Source organism: Haliotis rufescens, unplaced genomic scaffold (assembly GCF_023055435.1).
Source record: "Haliotis rufescens isolate VD_foot unplaced genomic scaffold, xgHalRufe1.0.p SCAF_62, whole genome shotgun sequence".
Classification (NCBI taxonomy): Eukaryota; Metazoa; Mollusca; class Gastropoda; order Lepetellida; family Haliotidae; genus Haliotis; species Haliotis rufescens.
The window spans coordinates 44,224-69,179 of NW_025964353.1; the positions used below are offsets into that span (position 1 = coordinate 44,224).

Sequence of the window (24,956 nt, forward strand, 5' to 3'; positions counted from 1 at the left end):
AACAGCTAATAGTGGTATAGTGGTATAGCACCACAGTTACTGTGGTATAGTGGTATAGCACCACAGTTACAGTGGTATAGTGGTATAGCACCACAGTTACAGTTGTATAGTGGAAACAAGAAGGTATACTATACCTTGTCAGAACAAATGGGAAGCTTGTACTATGACCTATCTGTGACCTATCAGTTCCATGACTAACCTTACCAATCCCACCTTTCCTCACCTCATACATATAATAATACAATGTAAGTAAGAAAAAGTAGTCACGCCTTGTATCTCGATAAGTTTATGGCTTGCTGTGAAATGTGTCTGTAATCGTAAAAGCTCGAAAAATATTCGAATTTTGCATATTTAGCAGCCGTTGAATATCTTGAACGTATATCAAGCCCATTCAATCGTGACATTGAGGTTCAGATTAAGAGGTTTAATCCTCTTACAGAACAGACCCATATAAAGGTATGTACGTTATCTAGGCTGTTGATGTTCCATCCTTCTCTTTGTAAGGACTTGTAGTGAAGAAAAGTCATTATACCTTATTTGAGAAGAAAAATGGGTATTGTCAATCCAATACATGTATCAGCTATGTCAACTGAGATCTGAAGAGGCTCACCGGGGACATCTTTGAAAAGCCCAGATGTACAGCAGACGCTCTCTGTATTCCCTGTTTAAACCGGCCATGATGTCATGTATATTCTCACGCAAGGCTAAAGATGCAATATATCAGTATGTCAATGTTCGCGTACCACTGCACTGTCGACGTATATATCTTTAAATACCTTTGAAAATCAACTATTTGTTGTTCCAAATTTCCAGACTGTTGACCGTGTCGTGAGATGCTCCTAATACAGGAACAAGAATGGCGTCAGTGCTGCCAAAATAATTATCCATGTTTTTCAATAACAATATGTTGATATAACCTCTTAAAATATCCCGCCAGTATGACGGTACGGATGGGTGCACGTAGTGATGACAAAGAAGATTGTGACGTATAAAATGTTTTTATTGCCATCAGTGATCCATTAATATAATTTACGCCCAGTGAAACCTGTTTCGGTACAGCATAGAGACTGATTACTCTATGGGGTTGGCGTTTTACATTATATAAGCGGGGGAGTATAACTGCATACTGACCATCAAGCGAACCCCTTCATTACGGGAAGGACAATGGGAGGTATTAGTCAGTGTTGGATTAGCTTCCGAAAATCCATATACAGCATTGTTTGTGCTACTGTTTACCGGATATTTCTGTTTGGATCTTTTAGGTCCGGATATTTAGTAATACCGAGCTAATCGGTTGATGAAACTTCGAACTACGCAATGTATTTCCTGCTTGATTGAGCGTCACGATGTCCCCGCGGGAACTATGTTGGCAGAACTTTGGTGGGTGGCTTATCTGTGGAAAATTGTCTTTTTGTGTGACAAAACAAATCGGTTGATGGAACCTGCAGGGCTGCGCGTCACAATGCCCCTTGATCGGTAATCCACCTGGCAGAACTAGAGCTGGTCGATAATCTGTGAAACGTTGTCTTTTTTATGACAGAAAAAAACCATCCCCATTGTGACACGAAGTCATGCCTGTGATGGCATAACATTGATCTGATGTGCTCCAACATGATTTGTTTGTTTGTTGTTTAGCGCCGCAATCAGCAATATTCCAGCTATATGACGGCGGTATGTGAATAATCGAGTCTGGACCAGACAATCCATGAGCATCGATCAACGCAATTTAATTGGGATACGATGACATGCATCAACCAAGTCAGCGAGCCTGACCACCCGATCCCGTTAGTTGCCTCTTACGACAAGCATAGTCGCCTTTTGCGGCAAGCATGGGTTGCTGAAGACCTATTCTACCCTGGATCTTCGTGGGTCCGTTCCAATATAAGGGGGGCGGTCGGGTAGCCTAGTGGTTAAAGCGTTCGCTCGTCACGCCGAAGACGCCGTGATATTGGTGGAATATTGCTAAAAGCGAGGTAAAACCATACTCACTCACTCACTCACTCCATTATGGGGTCATACTTTGCTGTCACACAATATCAAGGGATGACACTTGCTATATGTCTTTGGTTGTTTCTTGTTTTCAACTCTAGTATATTACCCACTGCGGATCGTTGGTGGGACGACTTTTATATGCATGTTTAGGATTGTGAAATTAACACAAACCAACGTTTTCAATTTCATTTACGTTTGCCACCGACAATAAAAGCGACAAGAAACCATTTCCATAATAAAAACAAACTAATAGTGTTCAAGATAAGGTGCGCGTATCCTGCCACCCCGTAGGCACCCGTCACAAACACATCCAAATCCAAGTCAATTCTTCATCTGAAAAAACAACAACACGGGAACATATATAGTACCAGTCAAAATAGGGAATTGCATCGGGCATCATATTTGTCACTGATGCGTCAAATTTGGAAATGTCCTCAACGTGTCTACTATGAAACATTTCGAAAGCCTTGCTGAGACCTTAAAAGTGGTAAACCTTGATCAAACACCTTTTGAACAAGAGTCGTATGACCTCTTCGAAATCTTCGTAGAACGGGCATAGATCAGCTATGAATAGGACACAAACCGCAGATCTGACATTCCTCCTTGAGTCCTCATTGGTGGTACTCCCAACGTGGAAGTTCACAACCATCCGCCACCATCGCCCTGGAAGATTACTAAAAGCGACGTAAACATCTGCACTCACTCACTCACGCAAGGTATAGGTTCACGTTTGCTGGTAACGTTAGGTCAAGCCATACATTTTCGAAACAAATCAAACCCCATTCCACGACAGACTACATTCCATTATCACAGAAACTTTGGCAATGAAAAAGGTATCAGCTCGTTGGGTTCGGAAGCTTCTGACATCTGATGAAAAAGGCACCATGCACAACAAGGCTCGTGTTCATTAAGCTGACTGCCTACCTGATGTATTGGATAGAGCAAGATTGTCTGCCCGGAGAGCACAAGGTCGGTGGTTCGATTCCCATCCGCGTTATACACCCCTTCATCCACCTGTACATCATCACATACACTCCTTCATCCATCTGTACATCATCACATACTCTCCTACATCCATCTGTACATCATCACATACTCTCTTACAACCACATGTACATCATCACATACTCTCCTTCATCCATCTGTACATCATCACATACTCTCCTACAACCATCTGTACATCATCACATACTCTCCTTCATCCATCTGTACATCATCACATACTCTCCTACAACCATCTGTACATCATCACATACTCTCCTTCATCCATTTGTACATCATCACATACTCTTCTACAACCACATGTACATCATCACATACTCTCCTACATCCATCTGTACATCATCACATACTCTTCTACAACCACATGTACATCATCACATACTCTTCTAAATCCACCCGTACATCATCACATACCTTCCGTCATTCATCTGTACATCATCACATACTCTCCTACATCCATCTGTACATCATCACATACTCTCCTTCATCCATCTGTACATCATCACATACTCTCCTACAACCATCTGTACATCATCACATACTCTCCTACAACCATCTGTACATCATCACATACTCTCCTACACCCATCTGTACATCATCACATACTCTCCTACAACCACATGTACATCATCACATACTCTTCTAAATCCACCCGTACATCATCACATACCTTCCGTCATTCATCTGTACATCATCACATACTCTCCTACAACCATCTGTACATCATCACACACTCTCCTTCATCCATCTGTACATCATCACATACTCTCCTACAACCATCTGTACATCATCACATACTCTCCTACATCCATCTGTACATCATCACATACCTTCCTTCATCCATCTGTACTTCATCACATACTCTCCTACATCCATCTGTACATCATCACATACTCTCCTTCAACCACCTGTACATCATCACATACTCTCCTACATCCATCTGTACATCATCACATACTCTCCCACATCCATCTGTACATCATCACATACTCTCCTACAACCATCTGTACATCATCACATACTCTCCCACATCCATCTGTACATCATCACATACTCTCCTACAACCATCTGTACATCATCACATACTCTCCTACATCCATCTGTACATCATCACATACTCTCCTTCAACCACCTGTACATCATCACATACCTTCCTTCATCCATCTGTACATCATCACATACTCTCCTACATCCATCTGTACATCATCACATACTCTCCTACAACCATCTGTACATCATCACATACTCTCCTACATCCATCTGTACATCATCACATACTCTCCTTCAACCACCTGTACATCATCACATACCTTCCTTCATCCATCTGTACATCATCACATACTCTCCTACATCCATCTGTACATCATCACATACCTTCCTTCATCCATCTGTACTTCATCACATACTCTCCTACATCCATCTGTACATCATCACATACTCTCCTACATCCATCTGTACATCATCACATACTCTCCTTCATCCATCTGTACATCATCACATACTCTCTTACATCCAGCTGTACATCATCACATACTCTCCTACAACCATCTGTACATCATCACATACTCTCCTACATCCATCTGTACATCATCACATACTCTCCTTCATCCATCTGTACATCATCACATACTCTCCTACAACCATCTGTACATCATCACATACTCTCCTACAACCATCTGTACATCATCACATACTCTCCTACATCCATCTGTACATCATCACATACTCTCCTACATCCATCTGTACATCATCACATACTCTCCTTCATCCATCTGTACATCATCACATACTCTCCTACAACCGACTATACATCATCACATACTCTCCTACAACCATCTGTACATCATCACATACTCTCCTACAACCATCTGTACATCATCACATACTCTCCTTCATCCATCTGTACATCATCACATACTCTCCTACAACCATCTGTACATCATCACATACTCTCCTTCATCCATATGTACATCATCACATACTCTCCTTCATCCATCTGTACATCATCACATACTTTCCTTCATCCATCTGTACATCATCACATACTCTCCTACAACCATCTGTCCATCATCACATACTCTCCTACAACCATCTGTACATCATCACATGCTCTCCTTCATCCATCTGTACATCATCACATACCTTCCTTCATCCAGCTGTACATCATCACATACTCTTCTACAACCACATGTACATCATCACATACTCTTCTAAATCCACCTGTACATCATCACATACCTTCCTTCATCCATCTGTACATCATCACATACTCTCCTACAACCATCTGTACATCATCACATGCTCTCCTTCATCCATCTGTACATCATCACATACCTTCCTTCATCCAGCTGTACATCATCACATACTCTTCTACAACCACATGTACATCATCACATGCTCTCCTTCATCCATCTGTACATCATCACATTCCTTCCTTCATCCATCTGTACATCATCACATACTCTTCTACAACCACATGTACATCATCACATACTCTTCTAAATCCACCTGTACATCATCACATACCTTCCTTCATCCATCTGTACATCATCACATACTCTTCTAAATCCACCTGTACATCATCACATACCTTCCTTCATTCATCTGTACATCATCACATACTCTCCTACAACCATCTGTACATCATCACATACTCTCCTACACCCATCTGTACATCATCACATACTCTTCTACAACCACATGTACATCATCACATACTCTTCTAAATCCACCTGTACATCATCACATACCTTCCTTCATCCATCTGTACATCATCACATACTCTCCTACAACCATCTGTACATCATCACATACTCTCCTTCACCCATCTGTACATCATCACATACTCTCCTTCACCCATCTGTACATCATCACATACTCTCCTTCACCCATCTGTACATCATCACATACTCTCCTTCACTCATCTGTACATCATCACATACTCTCCTTCACCCATCTGTACATCATCACATACTCTCCTTCATCAATCTGTACATCATCACATACTCTCCTACACCCATCTGTACATAATCACATACTCTCCTACACTCATCTGTACATCATCACATACTCTCCTTCACCCATCTGTACATCATCACATACCTTCCTTCATCCATCTGTACATCTTCACATACTCTCCTTCATCCATCTGTACATCATCACATACTCTCCTACACCCAACTGTACATCATCACATACTCTCCTACACTCATCTGTACATCATCACATACTCTCCTTCACCCATCTGTACATCATCACATACTCTCCTACACTCATCTGTACATCATCACATACTCTCCTTCATCCATCTGTACATCATCACATACTCTCCTACACCCATCTGTACATCATCACATACTCTCCTACACTCATCTGTACATCATCACATACTCTCCTTCATCCATCTGTACATCATCACATACTCTCCTACATCCATCTGTACATCATCACATACTCTCCTTCATCCATCTGTACATAATCACATACTCTCCTACAACCATCTGTACATCATCACATACTCTCCTACAACCATCTGTACATCATCACATACTCTCCTACAACCACATGTACATCATCACATACTCTTCTAAATCCACCTGTACATCATCACATACCTTCCTTCATTCATCTGTACATCATCACATACTCTCCTACAACCATCTGTACATCATCACATACTCTCCTACACCCATCTGTACATCATCACATACTCTTCTACAGCCACATGTACATCATCACATACTCTTCTAAATCCACCTGTACATCATCACATACCTTCCTTCATCCATCTGTACATCATCACATACTCTCCTACAACCATCTGTACATCATCACATACTCTCCTTCACCCATCTGTACATCATCACATACTCTCCTTCACCCATCTGTACATCATCACATACTCTCCTTCACCCATCTGTACATCATCACATACTCTCCTTCACTCATCTGTACATCATCACATACTCTCCTTCACCCATCTGTACATTATCACATACTCTCCTTCATCCATCTGTACATCATCACATACTCTCCTACACCCATCTGTACATCATCACATACTCTCCTACACTCATCTGTACATCATCACATACTCTCCTTCACCCATCTGTACATCATCACATACCTTCCTTCATCCATCTGTACATCATCACATACTCTCCTACATCCATCTGTACATCATCACATACTCTCCTACACCCAACTGTACATCATCACATACTCTCCTACACTCATCTGTACATCATCACATACTCTCCTTCACCAATCTGTACATCATCACATACTCTCCTACACTCATCTGTACATCATCACATACTCTCCTTCATCCATCTGTACATCATCACATATTCTCCTACATCCATCTGTACATCATCACATACTCTCCTACACTCATCTGTACATCATCACATACTCTCCTTCATCCATCTGTACATCATCACATACTCTCCTACATCCATCTGTACATCATCACATACTCTCCTTCATCCATCTGTACATAATCACATACTCTCCTACAGCCATCTGTACATCATCACATACTCTCCTACAACCATCTGTACATCATCACATACTCTCCTACAACCACCTGTACATCATCACATACTCTCCTACAACCACATGTACATCATCACATACTCTTCTACAACCACATGTTAGCAGGGGGAGGGGTGCTTATCAGTGCGTCTGGAATCGATCTCGTGTATGTGAGCCAGGCGTACACGCTTGCCATTGCCCCAATCACTGGTGACGTTCTCACTTGAAGTGAAGTTGTGTCTCGGTTTGTGTCATGTACGACTGTAAACCTCAGAATATATGACGGACGTTTTTCTGTAACAAATATTTGTGAAATGTTGCGGAAAAAATCGAGATCCCATTTGAAACCCCCAATTTCAAAGGAGACGATACCCACTGCCTACAAACTTCTCTGTTTTAGTAAAATATTGGCTCATTATGTGAATAAAGTATTCGAAGCCATGAAGTGATGGAACAAAGTTATATCGCCTCCCTCAAACACACCCAACACTAGCAGGGAGGGTCATTGCGCATTGGTAATCTTCATCCATTCTGACTGTGACAAGACTGAGCGAGGCCCCTAATCAAGTTGCTTTCGGCTCACCATCCCTTTGAGTCGATCAACTTTCGTCTAGGATCGCAAATAGCGTTTCGTGAGGACAAACAGTTTACTTGACCAGGAACATCAGCTGAAATGAAGTCAGTCTCTGGTAGCATGACACATGGCTGTGTCCTACTTTCAAAATAAACCACAGCAGCAAGAAAATGGACACTGTAGGCCCGATATAGCCCTTCCTGTAAGCAACACCATAAAGTATCCTGTCAGATCAACCAGTACTTATTTGGTATTTCGCGTATGTGGATACTTACGATCAATTTTGAAGAAAGTATTCTAAAAGTGTATGAACCATAAGTGATGATAGGAATATGGACATACAGCATAATAGATGGACTGCTTTTCTTAATGGTGTCGGGTTCAGGAGGCCACAGGGCCACGACCATTACAGAGGAGCTTGACCGGAAACTTTCATGAAACTATTTAGTAGTATTTATACCGGTAGTAATATCATATGTAGTATCATAGCTAAAATGGATGGAATTATCATTAAACCGCCCGCATGTTATCAGAAATGAGCGGGACACTGTAACTTGATAATACCCTCATATTGCTTGAATACGGGCAATTATCACGCCCATTGTTTGGGGTCACGTCATAGGATAGGGATAGGTGACGTCACGTTCAATAGTGATGTCTTCTGGTTTGTTCTATGTTGTTTCTATATTTGTAAAAGTTGGTCAGTGACATACGTGTTGCTTGCAGTTCATGTTTCAAAACCGATATTGTTGTTTCTTTTTATTTGATAACAAATTCCATCCATTTTAGTAATAATAATAACGGTAACGCTATTTTTCAAGGCATTATCATTTGCGGAAGCCCTCGGTCTTTTCAAATACCCTTACTTCGTCGGGCTGTTAATGGAAGACCTCGGGCTTCTGCAAATGATAATACCCTGAAAAATAGCGTTATCCTTATACTATAGTACTGCAGTTACGTCGCAGAGGTAGAACCACATGGTAGAAGGAAGGGCTGAAGTTGTCTGACAAAATTGGTAGGATCCGCCAGTTCTCTGGGAGTCGAACTCGCGTGTGTATGGTACAGATAAACACACCTGCCACAGACCTTATTTCAGGTGGCGTTCTCTCCTGAAGTGAAGCTCTGTCTCAGACATAACCTTTCTTTATTAGCGGCGTATTTCTCCACCAATGTATCAGCACGTTCGTGTGACCTTTGTGGAGGTAGTAGTTGGGGTCTCAGGGAAGTGCTTGGTTGGCACTGTATGGTGAGGTGTAAAAGGGGTGGGTATTGTGAAAGGATGTGATATTACATTGATCAAGGTGAACTACAGAACCACTGCATCTCACGTTATTACGTTAGACACAATCTCGGAATAACGTGGGGTTACAAATTCCAAGTGTTTTGCGAAATCTTCAAGAGTCTTCGTTTTTTTAAATCAGTTCTTTTTTTCTTCTGTGTGGTCGGTGATTTAACGCCACTCTGTCACAGAATGGTACGCTAACAACGGTGTTGCGTGATAATTATTTATCTAATCGTTGGTTATAAAGTTCAGTATGAAAAATACCGAAATCTTAATAAATCAAAATATTATACATAGGGCATACATTCAGATGGCATTAGGTATAGGTTGGTATAAGGTGCATGTCTGCAAACGTCTTGATTTTTTAGCAAGGACCACAGGATTATGTTACTCCAAACTGAAATACGTCTGTAAGTATTTCCTGTATCCCGTTAGTATTCCAACACTTGGTGACGAGTTACTGCTTTCATGTCTGTAAGTATTTCCTGTATCCCGTTAGCAATCCAACACTTGGTGACGAGTTACTGCTTTAATGTCTGTAAGTATTTCCTGTATCCCGTTAGTAATCCAACACTTGGTGACGAGTTACTGCTTTAATATCTGTAAGTATTTCCTGTATCCCGTCAGTAATCCAACACTTGGTGACGAGTTACTGCCTTAATGTCTGTAAGTATTTCCTGTATCCCGTCAGTAATCCAACACTTGGTGACGAGTTACTGCTTTCATGTCTGTAAGTATTTCCTGTATCCCGTCAGTAATCCAACACTTGGTGACGAGTTACTGCTTTAATGTCTGTAAGTATTTCCTGTATCCCGTTAGTAATTCAACACTTGGTGACGAGTTACTGCTTTCATGTCTGTAAGTATTTCCTGTATCCCGTCAGTAATTCAACACTTGGTGACGAGTTACTGCACGAAACGTCGCATTCATTGTAATAAAGAAGCTGTATAGCCATAGACCTATCCCCCTCGCTGTTTAAGTGTTACCTGAATATAAAGGGATGATGTGAAAAGAAAGCTTTTTCTGAACTTAACCATCTGCTGTATTAGTCGTTATCATTGTTGACTATTGCATTGTATAATTGTACCAAATACTTTCTAAATTTGTTTGTTTATATCAGCTGATAAATATATCGCCGGCACATTGAACGGAATTCAATTATGTCAAAAGGGTGATTTATAGAGGTCCCTCCGTTTTACAACTGACAAACAAGTTGCCTGCCTGAATGAGTGTCATACACAACAGTAAGGTCTTTTTTCACTGTGAAGAATCCATCTCGCAGAGAGCACTTACGATAATGAACATTTTAGTGCAACTATGAATCAGAGACATTCGCCACAACATGGGTAAATTCGAACGCGGAGGAAAGAGTGAAATAAAGTCAAAGGTACAGTTGTTATCTGAGTGTTTATTGAAATAAGAAGAACATTAATTTGTTTGTGTTGTGTATTTTGTGACTAATGTATCAGCAATTTAAAGCCTTAAACAGAAACAAAAATAACAAACATTAAAACTGTTTAGTTTTTCCAAGAATAAAGCATGACACGTTTTATAGGTAACAACTTCTTGTGTGGTACAATAAAAGGTACAAAAAACATTCCATAATCATAAGAAGTCTGCTAAACGATACCGACGATAAAATGTATTTATGAATCACTTTCAAATAGTGATGATACCAGGTGTTCGCGAAAAAGTGTGTGTATTCTGCCCCACTGGTGGCACCGTAAAAAGACATGCAAAGGCAAGTCAATTCTTCACCTGAAAAAACACGGAAACCTATATGGTCAAAATAGGGAATGGCATCGTCGTCTTCCTGCCCATATTCATTAGATGATCACAGCAGCCACAGAACGTCGCTACAAACAATAAAGAGGTTGTTATTCATAAAAGGTTTCGTGTGTTCATGTGTGTTCATGTCCTTCCAGCTTCTAAACATCAAAGACTTTATCACAGAATATAATGGGTAAACCTTTTTTATTAAACCTTTATATTCCTAAGCATGTGAATACAGAGAGCAGCTGTGACAACACTTTAAGATTGATTTCATTCGTTCTGGAAGTTGACCATCTCACCTTGTCACAATAAGGCCAGACGGACAACATCTTCAAGGCGTGGTCAGACCCGAATCAACAGCCTGGCAACCCCCGGATATCAGCCTCTTTCTGCATATCCATTTAGTAATTATTGTTCCCAAATCTTCAGAAACATTGGTGGCAATTAGAAGTAGAACAACAACATCCTTACTGTTGATTAAACACCAAAGAGTGTTGCCATGGCGTTAGAACACCGATGTATTGGAAAGGATCTCCTTTCCTGTCGCCTTGGCTCATTTGGAGATTTAACTCACAAACAAAGAGATTTTATTGATCGAATTATCCAGAAGCATTATACTATCATATTATTCTTACATGATAGAACGAGTATGTTCACAAGACACACATGTGAATTATATTTGTGTTTAAAACCGTAACAGCAAAAGCCACTCAAACGCAAGCAACACTGGTTCTGCCTAAAGTGTAGTATTGACTGTTTGTGTATGAGACACGCAGGAGTTCTGATCCACTGGAAGCGCTTATTAAATCGACAACACATGACAAGGTTCTGCCCAAAGTGTAGCATTGACTGTTTGTGTATGAGACATGCAGGAGTTCTGATCCACTGGAAGCGCTTATTAAACCGACAACACGTGAAAAGGTTCTGCCCAAAGTGTAGCATTGACTGTTTGTGTATGAGACATGCAGGAGTTCTGATCCACTGGAAGCGCTTATTAAATCGACAACACGTGAAAAGGTTCTGCCCAAAGTGTAGCATTGACTGTTTGTGTATGAGACATGCAGGAGTTCTGATCCACTGGAAGCGCTTATTAAATCGACAACACGTGAAAAGGTTCTGCCCAAAGTGTAGCATTGACTGTTTGTGTATGAGACATGCAGGAGTTCTGATCCACTGGAAGCGATTATTAAATCGACAACACATGAAAAGGGTGAAGAAGGAAGAGAAGACGACAAGAGGAGTATAAGAAAAAGATGGGAAAAGAAGGAAAACGAAAGGGATAAGAATAAGAAAGAAAACACGAAAAGCAGAAAGAAAAGGATGAGGTGAAAAAATAGGATGAGAAGAAGGAGAAGAAAAGGAAGAGAAGGAGAAGCAAAGGATGAAAAGACAGGCAGACGGATCCATGGAAACATCTATTTGAGGTTAAAATATCTATCAATATACTACAATAAAAGTACAATAAACTTCACAATGAACAGATACACCATTTCTAGTGAAGTTTTTCCCAACCTTTTGTAGGCCAGTGATTGATAGATATATAAGGCTATATATAAATATACATATATATATATATATATATATATATATATATATATATATATATATATATATATATATATATATATATATATATATATATATATATATATATCAAGGTTATATATGGAAAGGAATCTGACAGTAATGAAGTCGTAAACAGCTAGAATTAATCTCCAGTAGCTCTTAAGTCGCATCAAGCGGACCGTTTCACCCATTAATTTGGCATTAAACAAATGTCATTAATAAAGGTTTTGATGACATTTACTTTCAAATTCTTAATAAGTAGACCCGTGAAGATCAGGGGTAGAATAGGTCTTCAGCAACCAATGCTTGCCATAAAACGCGACTATGCTTGTCGTAAAAGGAGACTAACGGGATCGGGTGGTCAGGCTCGCTGACTTGGTTGATGCATGTCATCGATCCAAAGTGCGTGGATCGATGCTCATGATATTAATCACTGGTCCAGACTCGATTATTTACATACCGCCGTCATATTGGTGGAATATTCTAGTACTTGTTTGGGTGGAGTGCCATCCGGGGCCTCATGTGCATTCTCAGGTTCTGTTTGTTTAGTGTGTCTGTTGTATAACGCCACAGTTCTATAATGCACTGTTCTATAATGCACTGTTCTATAATGCACTGTTCTATAATGCACTGTTCTATAATGCACTGTTCTATAATGCACTGTTCTATAATGCACAGTTCTATAATGCACTGTTCTATAATGCACTGCTCTATAATGCACTGTTCTATAACGCCACAGTTCTATAATGCACTGCTCTAGCCATATGATAACGGCCAGACAACCATGGGGTGATATCATGAGCAACACCCTGTAACCCCCGGGTGCAATGACACCCAATCCGAGTTAGTCGTGCTAAGGGGGCATTCATTTGATTTCTATGGTGGGAGGGGAAATCTTTTTCAATAGTTTCTTCAGAAATATATAAGTTGTAACTTGAAATTTGAAAGAAAGACACAGAATTGGTTTTAATATTTTCACTTGCAGCTAAGAAAAGACGTATTTTTTGGTAAAGGGAAGAAATTGACGCAATCGTCGTTTGCTGTATCAATAACCATTATATATGCGGTCACTCTCACCTCTGCATATCATTAATCGACCAGGCATGCTTATGATGTATGTAAAACATATTCTTAGGATTATGGAAATAGTTATGTCGCCTCATATTTTCTTGCGAATAGAGAATACTTGAATTCCCCTAAAAAGCATGAATGGCAACTTGTAACGTGGCGAGGCTAGCCCTAATGACCATCTGTCTGGCAATACAAACCTCGCCCACCTTTAGAAATGACTGTGTGCTTTTGAACCCAAGCCATTGACGATTCTTTCCCAGTAATGACGCCAATCACTCCAAACAGGAACTAGTTAACATGGCCGGGACAAGGTAAACCTCAAAGGGGCTACAAGATGACGTGCCGTCACTAGCAGCAACTGCACACGGTGTGTTATAAAACTGTTGGGATAAGCACGACGTGGGCTCAAAGCAACAGAGGTGATGTTTACAGCTTAATCGTGTCGTAATGTAGAATTAATTACCAGCGGGTTGTCCGACTTTGTGACAAATTGGAGTGTTTCGTGCGATAACTGGAATGTATCCACAAGACTGTTGAAATCCCTTGTATGACAAATCAAACGTTAAAGACGTGTTTCTTTTCATTCAGAACAGATCTGGAACGTGCCTCCTTTGTTCCTGAAGGGCACATGTGTGTTTAGCTGGAAATACACGTGCCATGATGGGATGGTGGGCTTTGAAGACTTTGTCTAGCGTTTTGCTTCTACCCTGTAGATATAGTATTTTATTACATGGCGACCATTGATAGAATCGAAAGTACAGTTGTGTTGTACGTGTGTGTTGGCAGGAAGTGATACTGCAGACTGATCAAATGTAGAACCCAGACCTATGCTCAATCATTTCTTCCGTATACGATTAACCTGTAGAACACTCTACCTGATGAAGTAACTAATGCTCGCTCATTAAAAAATTTAAATCCTTAATTAATCAATACAATTATTAATAACTTAGACTTAAAATACGGTCATAGATCATGCCAAAGTGACACTTTCGCCTCAGGCTTGGCTGCAGTGACTTAAACGCTGATAAGTTTAGACGACATGTATCAGATATACCTGACTACACTTGTGGATATCACTTTGAAGATGCAATTCACTTTTTCTATACCTGTCAAAAATACTTTAATATCCGAAACACTATGTATACTGAACAACAAAATTTCCTGTGACATTGAATAAGATTTAATGCAAAGTTATGCTTTTTACCAAATCTGAAACAATTTCGGTTTGCAACAGATAAAAAACTCCTGTAAGTGTTCAAATGGTTTAATTTGCCATACTGACTTCAGAAAATGCGTGATTTCATGAAAAAACATGAACATGCCAAAATGTCAATTTACAAATCAATAGCGTGTGTGTCTACTTCTGGTCGCGATGCAAGCAACACATCTTCGTCTCAGGGAAAGGACCAGGCGTCGCACAAAGTCCTGTGGGACACACGTATCTGTCCATGTCTGCTGGAGCATGTTTCGAAGTTCCTGGAGTGTCTGTGGAACACGTGGTTGACGTCGAAGGAGCCGATCCATCTCATCCCACATGTGCTCGATTGGTGAGAGATCAGGGGAATGAGCCGGCCAGGGGATGACATTCCCGTTGTTTTGTTAAAGAGAATCCTGAACAAGTCGAGCAACTTGAGGCCGGGCGTTGTCATGTTGAAAGGTAATGCCTGGGCCATGACGACGCAAAAACGGTAGAACAACAGGGCCGATGATCTCGTCGCGGTAGCGCTGTCCATTGAGATTTCCCTCTACCACTATCAAACGGGTCCTCTGTCTTGCTGTAATCCCAACCCATACCATAACGCTGCCGCCCCCGAACCAATCTTCCATGACACAATGATTGACGTAACGTTCACCTCGACGTCGGTACACTCGAATCCGTCCATCGCTGTGGCTGAGGTGAAAACGAGACTCATCAGTGAATAGAACTTGTCCCCACTGCATGGCCGTCCAGCGTAGACGCTGTCTGCACCACTGTAGACGTGCTTGACGGTGGTTTCCTGTCAAAATGGGACGTCTGGCGGGTCTTCTGGCGACAATCCCTGCACATCTGAGGTGACGACGTACGGTTTGTGAAAATATTCGTCGAAGGCCAGGGATGCTTCTTGCAGTCACTGTTGCTGGCTGGAATCGATTTCGTAGGTGCCAACGTTGACATAAACACCAAATGGTGTTTCTGTGGACGTTAAATTGTCTTGCAACATCATGTTGACTAGATCCTGCTTCAAGCATACCAATGGCTCGCAGACGCTCATTTTCGGACAGGCGTGGTATTTCGTAATGTTGAATAATTGCGTAATTTTGTTGCTTTTCTGAATGGTTGTTGTCAGCACGATGCTAAACAATGCATATGGAATCCCGTTAACGAACATGTTTTTATACCCATTCTTGGGTAGTGAAATGCATGGGGCTTGCATAAAAGTCAACTTTTGCATGGAATGCATGCTTTTCTGTAGCAGTTGCGTTTTTGTGACTTGATTCCATACATGTACTACAATATTGAAAACCAAACTCTACTTGTTTGAAAAATACACTAAAATATTGGTGTCACAGGAACGTTTGTAGTTGAGTACATTTCTACACACATGGGCGTGATTTAAAAACGATATTACATGGCAATACTTCAGTCAGCAGTTCTACAAACATGCCACGTCTTCAACCAGTTCACGATTTCATTTTCAAAAGCAAAACATTTGAGTAGCTTATTTTTATGCATATTGTAATAGAAAACTGCATTATCTAATTTCACAAACACCACTTGCTTCAATGTATTGGCCTCATGTATTTCATTCGTGCATTTAGTATGTTTCTGTTTAGCACTATCTTATATACACAAAGAAAAATGTTAAGCACACCCCTATTTCTGCACCATGACAGCTTGTGGCGGCGAATGTGGACTGCTTCTGTTAGTTCCCTTTTAGTGAAATCATGGAGGGTGTTGGAGAGGATTTGAACGTTGTCCCAGTTGATGTTGTGATCAGGACAGTTGCTGATATGGTCCGAGATGACTTGAACGTTGTCCCAGTTGATGTTGTGATCAGGACAGTTGCTGATATGGTCCGAGATGACTTGAACGTTGTCCCAGTTGGTGTTGTGATCAGGACAGTTGCTGATATGGTCCGAGATGACTTGAACGTTGTCCCAGTTGATGTTGTGATCAGGACAGTTGCTGATATGGTCCGAGATGACTTGAACGTTGTCCCAGTTGATGTTGTGATCAGGACAGTTGCTGATATGGTCCGAGAGGATTTGAACGTTGTCCCAGTTGATGTTGTGATCAGGACAGTTGCTTATATGGTCCGAGATGACTTGAACGTTGTCCCAGTTGGTGTTGTGATCAGGACAGTTGCTGATATGGTCCGAGATGACTTGAACGTTGTCCCAGTTGGTGTTGTGATCAGGACAGTTGCTGATATGGTCCGAGATGACTTGAACGTTGTCCCAGTTGGTGTTGTGATCAGGACAGTTGCTGATATGGTCCGAGATGACTTGAACGTTGTCCCAGTTGGTGTTGTGATCAGGACAGATGCTTATATGGTCCGAGATGACTTGAACGTTGTCCCAGTTGATGTTGTGATCAGGACAGTTGCTGATATGGTCCGAGATGACTTGAACGTTGTCCCAGTTGGTGTTGTGATCAGGACAGTTGCTGATATGGTCCGAGATGACTTGAACGTTGTCCCAGTTGGTGTTGTGATCAGGACAGTTGCTGATATGGTCCGAGATGACTTGAACGTTGTCCCAGTTGGTGTTGTGATCAGGACAGTTGCTGATATGGTCCGAGATGACTTGAACGTTGTCCCAGTTGGTGTTGTGATCAGGACAGATGCTGATATGGTCCGCGATGGACGAGATCCAGATTTCTTTTGAAATAAAAATATGTTTAAACCACTTCAGATTGATAGGTGTTTTTTCGATTGCAATTACAATGTACCTACAAGCGAATGTCACCGTCTTGCTCACTTTAATGCTGAAAAAAGAAACCTTAAAAAATGAAATCACCCTGTTTTCTGTGCGTGGAATGTTAAAGAGTAAGAGGCCAGATACCCCGTTATAATGACATCGTGCGGATAAGCAATTGTCCGAAGTACCGACTCAGTGAGTCTTTACTCCATGACAGAGAGTAGATACTTAGTCACAGTGAGTCGTTACTCTGTGACAGTGAGTCGCTAGTCTGTCACAGAGTATTTCCTCTCTGTCATTGAGTAACGACTCACTGTCACAGAATAACGACTCACTGTCACAGAATAACAACTCACTGTCACAGAGTAACGACTCACTGTGACTAAGTATCTACTCTCTGTAATGGGGTAACGACTCACTGTTATGTAGTAATGTACTATGTAAATATGTGTACGTCTGTCCCAAAAACCTTCCGGAATAGCACGGATGGATGTTAAGAGTTATATAAATATGTGGAATAATCTGTGATGTCTTAGTGACACTGGACTGGTATAGCACTTTGAAGAAAGTGCTGGAAGCTAGTTAGACTTTATAAGTAGAATCGGCGCGTGCCTGACTCATCTCACATTTCATCTAACATTGCATCAAGACCAGCTTTCGCGTGAAGATCACGTCTCACCCCGGATTCCTAGCCGAGGCCTATCTCGGAAATTTGACCACTGTTGCTGCGAGGTGATTATTATTGTCATTATTATCATTGTCATGTCCACTGCTCTCCAAGTTTATACTGTCATTGAATATTGTACTACCACTCTATTGTGTACTGTCATTGTAATTGATGACCATTGTCAAGCAATTACCCAATAGAGAAACGACAAACAGAAACTCAGTCTAAAGCGACGGTCACATTATTATCAAGGTGTGTCCTTTGTTCACCACATGATCGTAACATGACCTCTCTCTAGCTAAGTGCACCAGAAATGGACACTGGCGTCCAAGAACGGTCAAGCGTCTATTTCCACCTTGCTCGTATAACGTAGCTCGTAATTACGTTGTTGTGAAGTATCTGACGTGTCTAGACTTGATCAGCCGACTTTTGTTACAATAACGGGTCAGACTTAGGATTTGCTGACCTGGGCCTTTCTCACTTCAGAATTTAGAGATATGTAGATCACCGTTGTGCATGCGTGGGTGACCCGCCTGCGTCCATCCGCGGTCTTTGTAGACGTCTTCAGTGAAATAAACGGCGTTGTAGCCGAGACGGTGTCCGTTTGTTGTCACGCGGTATGGGTTTTGGGTTTTAGAATCTGGAAATCTGAGGTTGAGATTGGCTCGGATGACAAATTACATGTGCGTACAAACGCCACGTCTCATTACCAAGTTTAAATCACGTGTTTATATATAACTCATTTGCATTTAAACAAAAGACCCCCTGTCCAGATGTCGCATAGAAAAATCGTTCAAAGTTAAAGCTTTGGATCAATAAACTTCGTCATGTCTGAATGTTTCAAATTGAAGACCAGACGTTTATGTAGTCAGGGCTACAATCTACTGGCTAAGTATATAACCTTTTATTCCTCCATAAAGAAGAGTACACAAAAAGCAGAAAATAATAGATGAACATTTATCAGAACAACATATTATTTTGCATTAAATATGCAGAATGGTAATGCTGATATATTGAGAGTTAGTTGAACACCATTTAAACATTGGCTTGACATATTTAAACACACTCTTGCAAAGTCTTCAGCATCTTTGTCACATAGTCTGTAATCTGTTCTGCAAGACAACAGGCATTCAGTGAGCTTTGCTGAGTCCATACCATGCAGGTAGCAGCTAACGTCGACATCACCGATATTGATCACCTCAATCCAGAGCTGATCCCGAATGTCACACATACATTCGCACTTAACAACTGCATGTGTCACTGGATCACGATACACAAGACCACATTTGTGGCACAGTCCTGTATCACACATGTCCTTTGCGGTGGCACACGTCCTTATCACAAAGTTAGAGTTCAGTCTCAGAGTTGGGTCGTCTAAGGAGATCTGCCAGGCTGGATGGACATCATATAGTCGATGGATTCGACTAAACATCTAGACTTCTGGATCAGCAGCAAGTCTCTGCCTCCAGGCAGAGACATGGTGAGAACATAGAGCTTTACTCACTGATCGTTTCCATCTCTGTTTCCCTATGAAGATACCATTCCGCAGGAACGACAGCAGAGGATCCATGAGATTGTATTTGGATAACAATCTGATGACGTCTGGAACAAATCCTGATGATGAGGTTGTCAGTTGGTGAATGTAACACATCAGTCTGGTCATGAACAGCTGATGAGGCAGGAACTTCGGGTTCATGTTGATGATGCGCTCCAGGAAATACAACTTTCTTTGATCTATATGGTATTCAATGGGTAGAACACCAAGAAGACTCAAGCGGACATCAGTACGGGTCAGTCGCGGCAGGTCTTGGATAGATTTTATGACATATCTGAACGACCTCTCCAGCATCAGCAATTCTACCTTTGATAGATTTGACCACAGTTCTGATCCATACAGAGTCTTTGGGAGGTACATATTATTTCCCACAATCAAGCTGGTTATAGGATTCAGGAACCAAGGATGAAAACCTCGTGAAATCAGCGTTCTTACCCCTGACCTCAGGTTGACTGAAGCTTGAGTAACATGTTCAAGGGATGACATGTTGCCAGAGAGTACCAAACCAACATGTCTGATGGTGTTCGTCCATGGAATGGGTTCACTGTACAGCTTCAGTTCAGATCTGTGTTGAGTTTCACTTTTGGAAGATGACAATATGTATTGCCAGTCACAGCTGTAGTGTACAAAGTGTCAAGGTGAACAACGGGAGCAATCCTCAGCAATCCATGTTTGTCGTAAGAGGCGACTACCGGGATCGGTCAGGGACCGCCCATTTGATATTGTGTGTGTGCGCGCGTGTGCGTGCGTGCGTGTGTGTGTGTGTGTGTGTTGAAGGGGGGGGGGGGGGGGTCGCATTGTTGGAAGAAGTTTTAGATAGAGATATTTTGGTCCTATTGGTTCCAGGACAAACCTACCAGAGTAACTAGTTTCGTTATGTGTTTTGGTATATATATAAGGCCACTGTTTTATTTGGCAGATACTAATTAAAGCGGATGAGTGGCTGTTCACCCAGCAATGAATGGGTACCCGGTAGGATGTGATGGTAATGTGAATGTTAACTTTCCAGCGCCTCGAAGGCAGCTTGTGTAGTATGGTACCCAGGGAGCTGAGAATGAAACATCAAATACACACTCCTCTATTGGCCAGGGTATAATAACAATGCAGATCTGTGCAGTTGGAGATTCTAGTCCGGCTGACAGGTGAAGTTTGAGATAGTTGAGTTCCAGTACCAAAGTAAAATAAACACATTTATTGTCAGTTCAGTCTCGTGATAATATTATATCTATATTGTATTCATAACTTAACATAATATTGGGTAGAGCAACCTGTTCATGTCAGTGTCAAGCTCATTTCAATACGGGAAGAACTTGTGATCTAGAACCGGCCAGTCAACATTATAATATGGCAATAAGGATTTGGAGGCGTCAAGCTTGTTACCCATAGATAGGTATAAATAATCCTTCAATATTTATGTTTGTTTGTTTGTTGTTTAACGCTGCACTCAGCAAAATTCCGCCAATATGACGGCGGTCTGTAAATAATCGAGTCTGGACCAGACAATCCAGTGATTAATATCATGAGCATCGAATCACGCAATGGGTAAGTCCTATTTGATGCACTGACACGACATTGAGCCTGTTGTAGTGTCGTGTGCAGTCTAAAGACTGGAGAGTGAGTGTCTGAATGTTATTTTACGCAGCAATCAGCAAGAGTTTGGCCACAGCTGCCCGGGGTTTACAGCATGAACAGCGGCCCCCGCCCCGGCGGTTACAATGAAACCAGGTCAACGACAACTGCCACTACCCGATCCTATATTGTCGGCACTGCGGAAAGCGTGGGGTACTGGGAACCTATTTTAACCCGTAATCCCCGCGGGGGTCAGACGGCATGAAAGATGGACATCCCACGTGGCTCCATTTTAGCGCGTGAAAAGTCGTATATAGGTGCAGAAATCGTTAGACACGCGACATCGCTGTGAGGAGCTGAAAGATGAAAGTGCAGGAAACTGCGGGGTTATCAGGTCTGGGTTGCGTCTGTACACACACACAGAACAGTCCTCCACAGCTAAAGATACATAGGACATGAACTATTTACTTTCTGGTTTAGTTCTTAAAGCCGTATTCATCATTATTCCAGCTGTGGTGTTGGTTTGTAAATGATCGAGTCTGGACCAGACAAACCAGTGGTTGACATCATGAGCATGATTGCGTATACTCTCTCAAGGTTACTGAGAAATATTGTATACAGTAAACTACGTTTATAACGAACACTCTTATAACGAACTAACTGATATAACGAACTTATTTCTAGTAGAGGCCATTTGTTGAATATATGCTGTATATATGCATGTACGAACTACGGTTATTACGAACTAAAAATAGTGATCCCTTTGAGTTCGTTATAACCGTAGTTTACTGTATTTCTTATTTTGATAGGCATATATCTATAGTTAAAGACCCACATATTGAATTTTAAGGAGCATCAACGGGTGATTGGTGACTGTTTTAAATTAATGTCATAATCATAAGAAATCTCTGCCAAAAGCAGAGTCGATTGTATAATTCCGTCTAAATCAAGAGCAGGTGTTTATGAATCACTGCCAAATAGGGATGATACCAGGTGTTCGCGAAAAGGGGAGCGTGCCCTGCCCACCTCAACTCAGAACGACCTCGGTTTCTGTAACAAAATTGTCACACAGGATACAGGGATTGGATGATCAGGGACCTGAGTTCCGACACCCGCCCTCATCATGATCCTCAGCTTGTTAGCACCCTGCTTGTTGCTCCCACCACCCGCCCTCATCACGATCCTCGGCGTGTTAGCACCCTGCTTGTTGCTTCCACCATCCGCCCTCATCACGATCCTCAGCTTGTTAGCATCCTCCTTGTTGCTTCCACCACCCGCCCTCATCACGATCCTCAGCTTGTTAGCACCCTGCTTGTTGCTTCCACCATCCGCCCTCATCACGATCCTCAGCTTGTTAGCACCCTGCTTGTTGCTTCCACCATCCGCCCTCATCACGATCCTCGGTGTGTTAGCACCCTGCTTGTTGCTTCCACCATCCGCCCTCATCACGATCCTCAGCTTGTTAGCATCCTCCTTGTTGCTTCCACCACCCGCCCTCATCACGATCCTCAGCTTGTTAGCACCCTGCTTGTTGCTTCCACCATCCGCCCTCATCACGATCCTCAGCTTGTTAGCACCCTGCTCGTTGCTTCTACCACCCGCCCTCATCACGATCCTCAGCTTGTTAGCACCCTGCTCGTTGCTTCTACCATCCGCCCTCATCACGATCCTCAGCTTGTTAGCATCCTCCTTGTTGCTTCCACCACCCGCCCTCATCACGATCCTCAGCTTGTTAGCACCCTGCTTGTTGCTTCCACCATCCGCCCTCATCACGATCCTCAGCTTGTTAGCACCCTGCTTGTTGCTTCCACCACCCGCCCTCATCACGATCCTCGGCGTGTTAGCACCCTGCTTGTTGCTTCCACCATCCGCCCTCATCACGATCCTCAGCTTGTTAGCACCCTGCTTGTTGCTTCCACCACCCGCCCTCATCACGATCCTCAGCTTGTTAGCACCCTGCTTGTTGCTTCCACCACCCGCCCTCATCACGATCCTCAGCTTGTTAGCACCCTGCTTGTTGCTTCCACCACCCGCCCTCATCACGATCCTCAGCTTGTTAGCACCCTGCTTGTTGCTTCTACCACAGTGTTGAACGTGTTAGACCTGCGTCGGTTTAGGCTTTCATTCACGCATAAGAGAAAGAGTTTAACGATGTTAACATCTTTATTATGAGGAACACAACGTTTCGGAGTATATGCTTACTCTTTTATACGGTGATATATTCCGTTCTCTCTCATGTGCATCATTTCTACCTGCCATTTAAAGAGAGCCTTACGCGTAGCTGCAACGACTACGATATAACGGAAATAAAAGGATTTAATTAATTACAATGGTTCGTTCGTAAACGGAATTCAATATGTCACTTCGTTTGAGATACAATATATTTGTTTTGATATTAGATACATTTGTGTCAAGCCTCATCTTAACAACTGTTATGCACATTTATACAAAACCAGCTAGCGTTCTTTGCACACGTTCAGGTATGAAACAAAATTGTCCAATCGATAATCCTGCTGACTGAAACAAGCATCTTCTATCACTCTACCAGTCCTTACTTCGTGCTTCCTTAATTGGAAAACAAATTTTCTTGTAACAAACCAGACAAACTTATTAAATTTGTGCACTTCAAACTGATTAAACTTGGGCTGTAAAATTACCTTAATCTTAAATAGGAAACGCTGGTCGTCAGGGGGACTAGTAATTCTATGTAAAACAGGCTCCGCCACGCACATTCTTCATTGATAACATGGCCTAGCATCATTCGATAGGGACACACCGCCACGAATAAAACGCTGTTGTTATTCTTAGAGAACGAGTGAGTGAGTATATTTTTACGCTGCTTTTAGCAATATGCCAGGAATAGCACGGCAGCGGGCACCAGTTTTAGAGAAAGAGAGAAATACCGAATGTTTTATTGAGATTTTAAATTGTTTAATGCCACATTTAGGCTGAGTCTAAAGCATCAGCAAGCAGCATGGTGACCGACAGGCAAATCAACCATCTTGAGGACCTGTGCTGACCCACAGGGTGTGTTGAACACAAGTTGTTTGTTTGTTTGTTTGTTGATTAGCCTCACTCAGCAATATTACAGCTATATGATGGCGGTCTGTAAATAATGGAGTCTGGACCAGACAATCCAGTGATTAACATCATGAGCATCGATCCGCGCAATTGGGATACAATGACATGCATCAACCAAGTCAGCGAGGCTGACCACCCGATCCGGTAAGTCGCCTTTTACCACAAGCCTAGTCGTCTCTTACGGCAAGCATGGGTTGCTGAAGACCTAGTCTAACCTGGATCTTCACGGGTCACAAGCATGGGTTGCTGAAGACCTAGTCTAACCTGGATCTTCACGGGTCTGTCAATATGAACTGGTAGGGAGCCTGAAACACTCGGTTGTGACCCTCAAGGCACAGACTGACGACTCTTAGAATAATGGGCCACCAAAGTAGCAGGTATGAATCAT

At 42.0% G+C, this 24,956-nt stretch overlaps 1 protein-coding gene across 1 annotated transcript; it reads right to left on the reverse strand.

The window, feature by feature from the left end:
- Nucleotides 1-22,519: 22,519 nt before the first annotated feature.
- LOC125375905 (uncharacterized protein DDB_G0290685-like) lies at nucleotides 22,520-23,527 on the reverse strand. The gene has a single exon (XM_048386908.1). It carries the CDS (start codon nucleotides 23,525-23,527, stop codon nucleotides 22,520-22,522), a length of 1,008 nt encoding a protein of 335 aa, XP_048242865.1.
- Between the last annotated feature and the right edge of the window lie 1,429 nt (nucleotides 23,528-24,956).

What these genes read in the sequence shown, in the direction of transcription:
- LOC125375905 (XM_048386908.1), bottom strand. Translation starts at nt 23,527, where the DNA reads ATGAGGGCGGGTGGTGGAAGCAACAAGCAGGGTGCTAACAAGCTGAGG.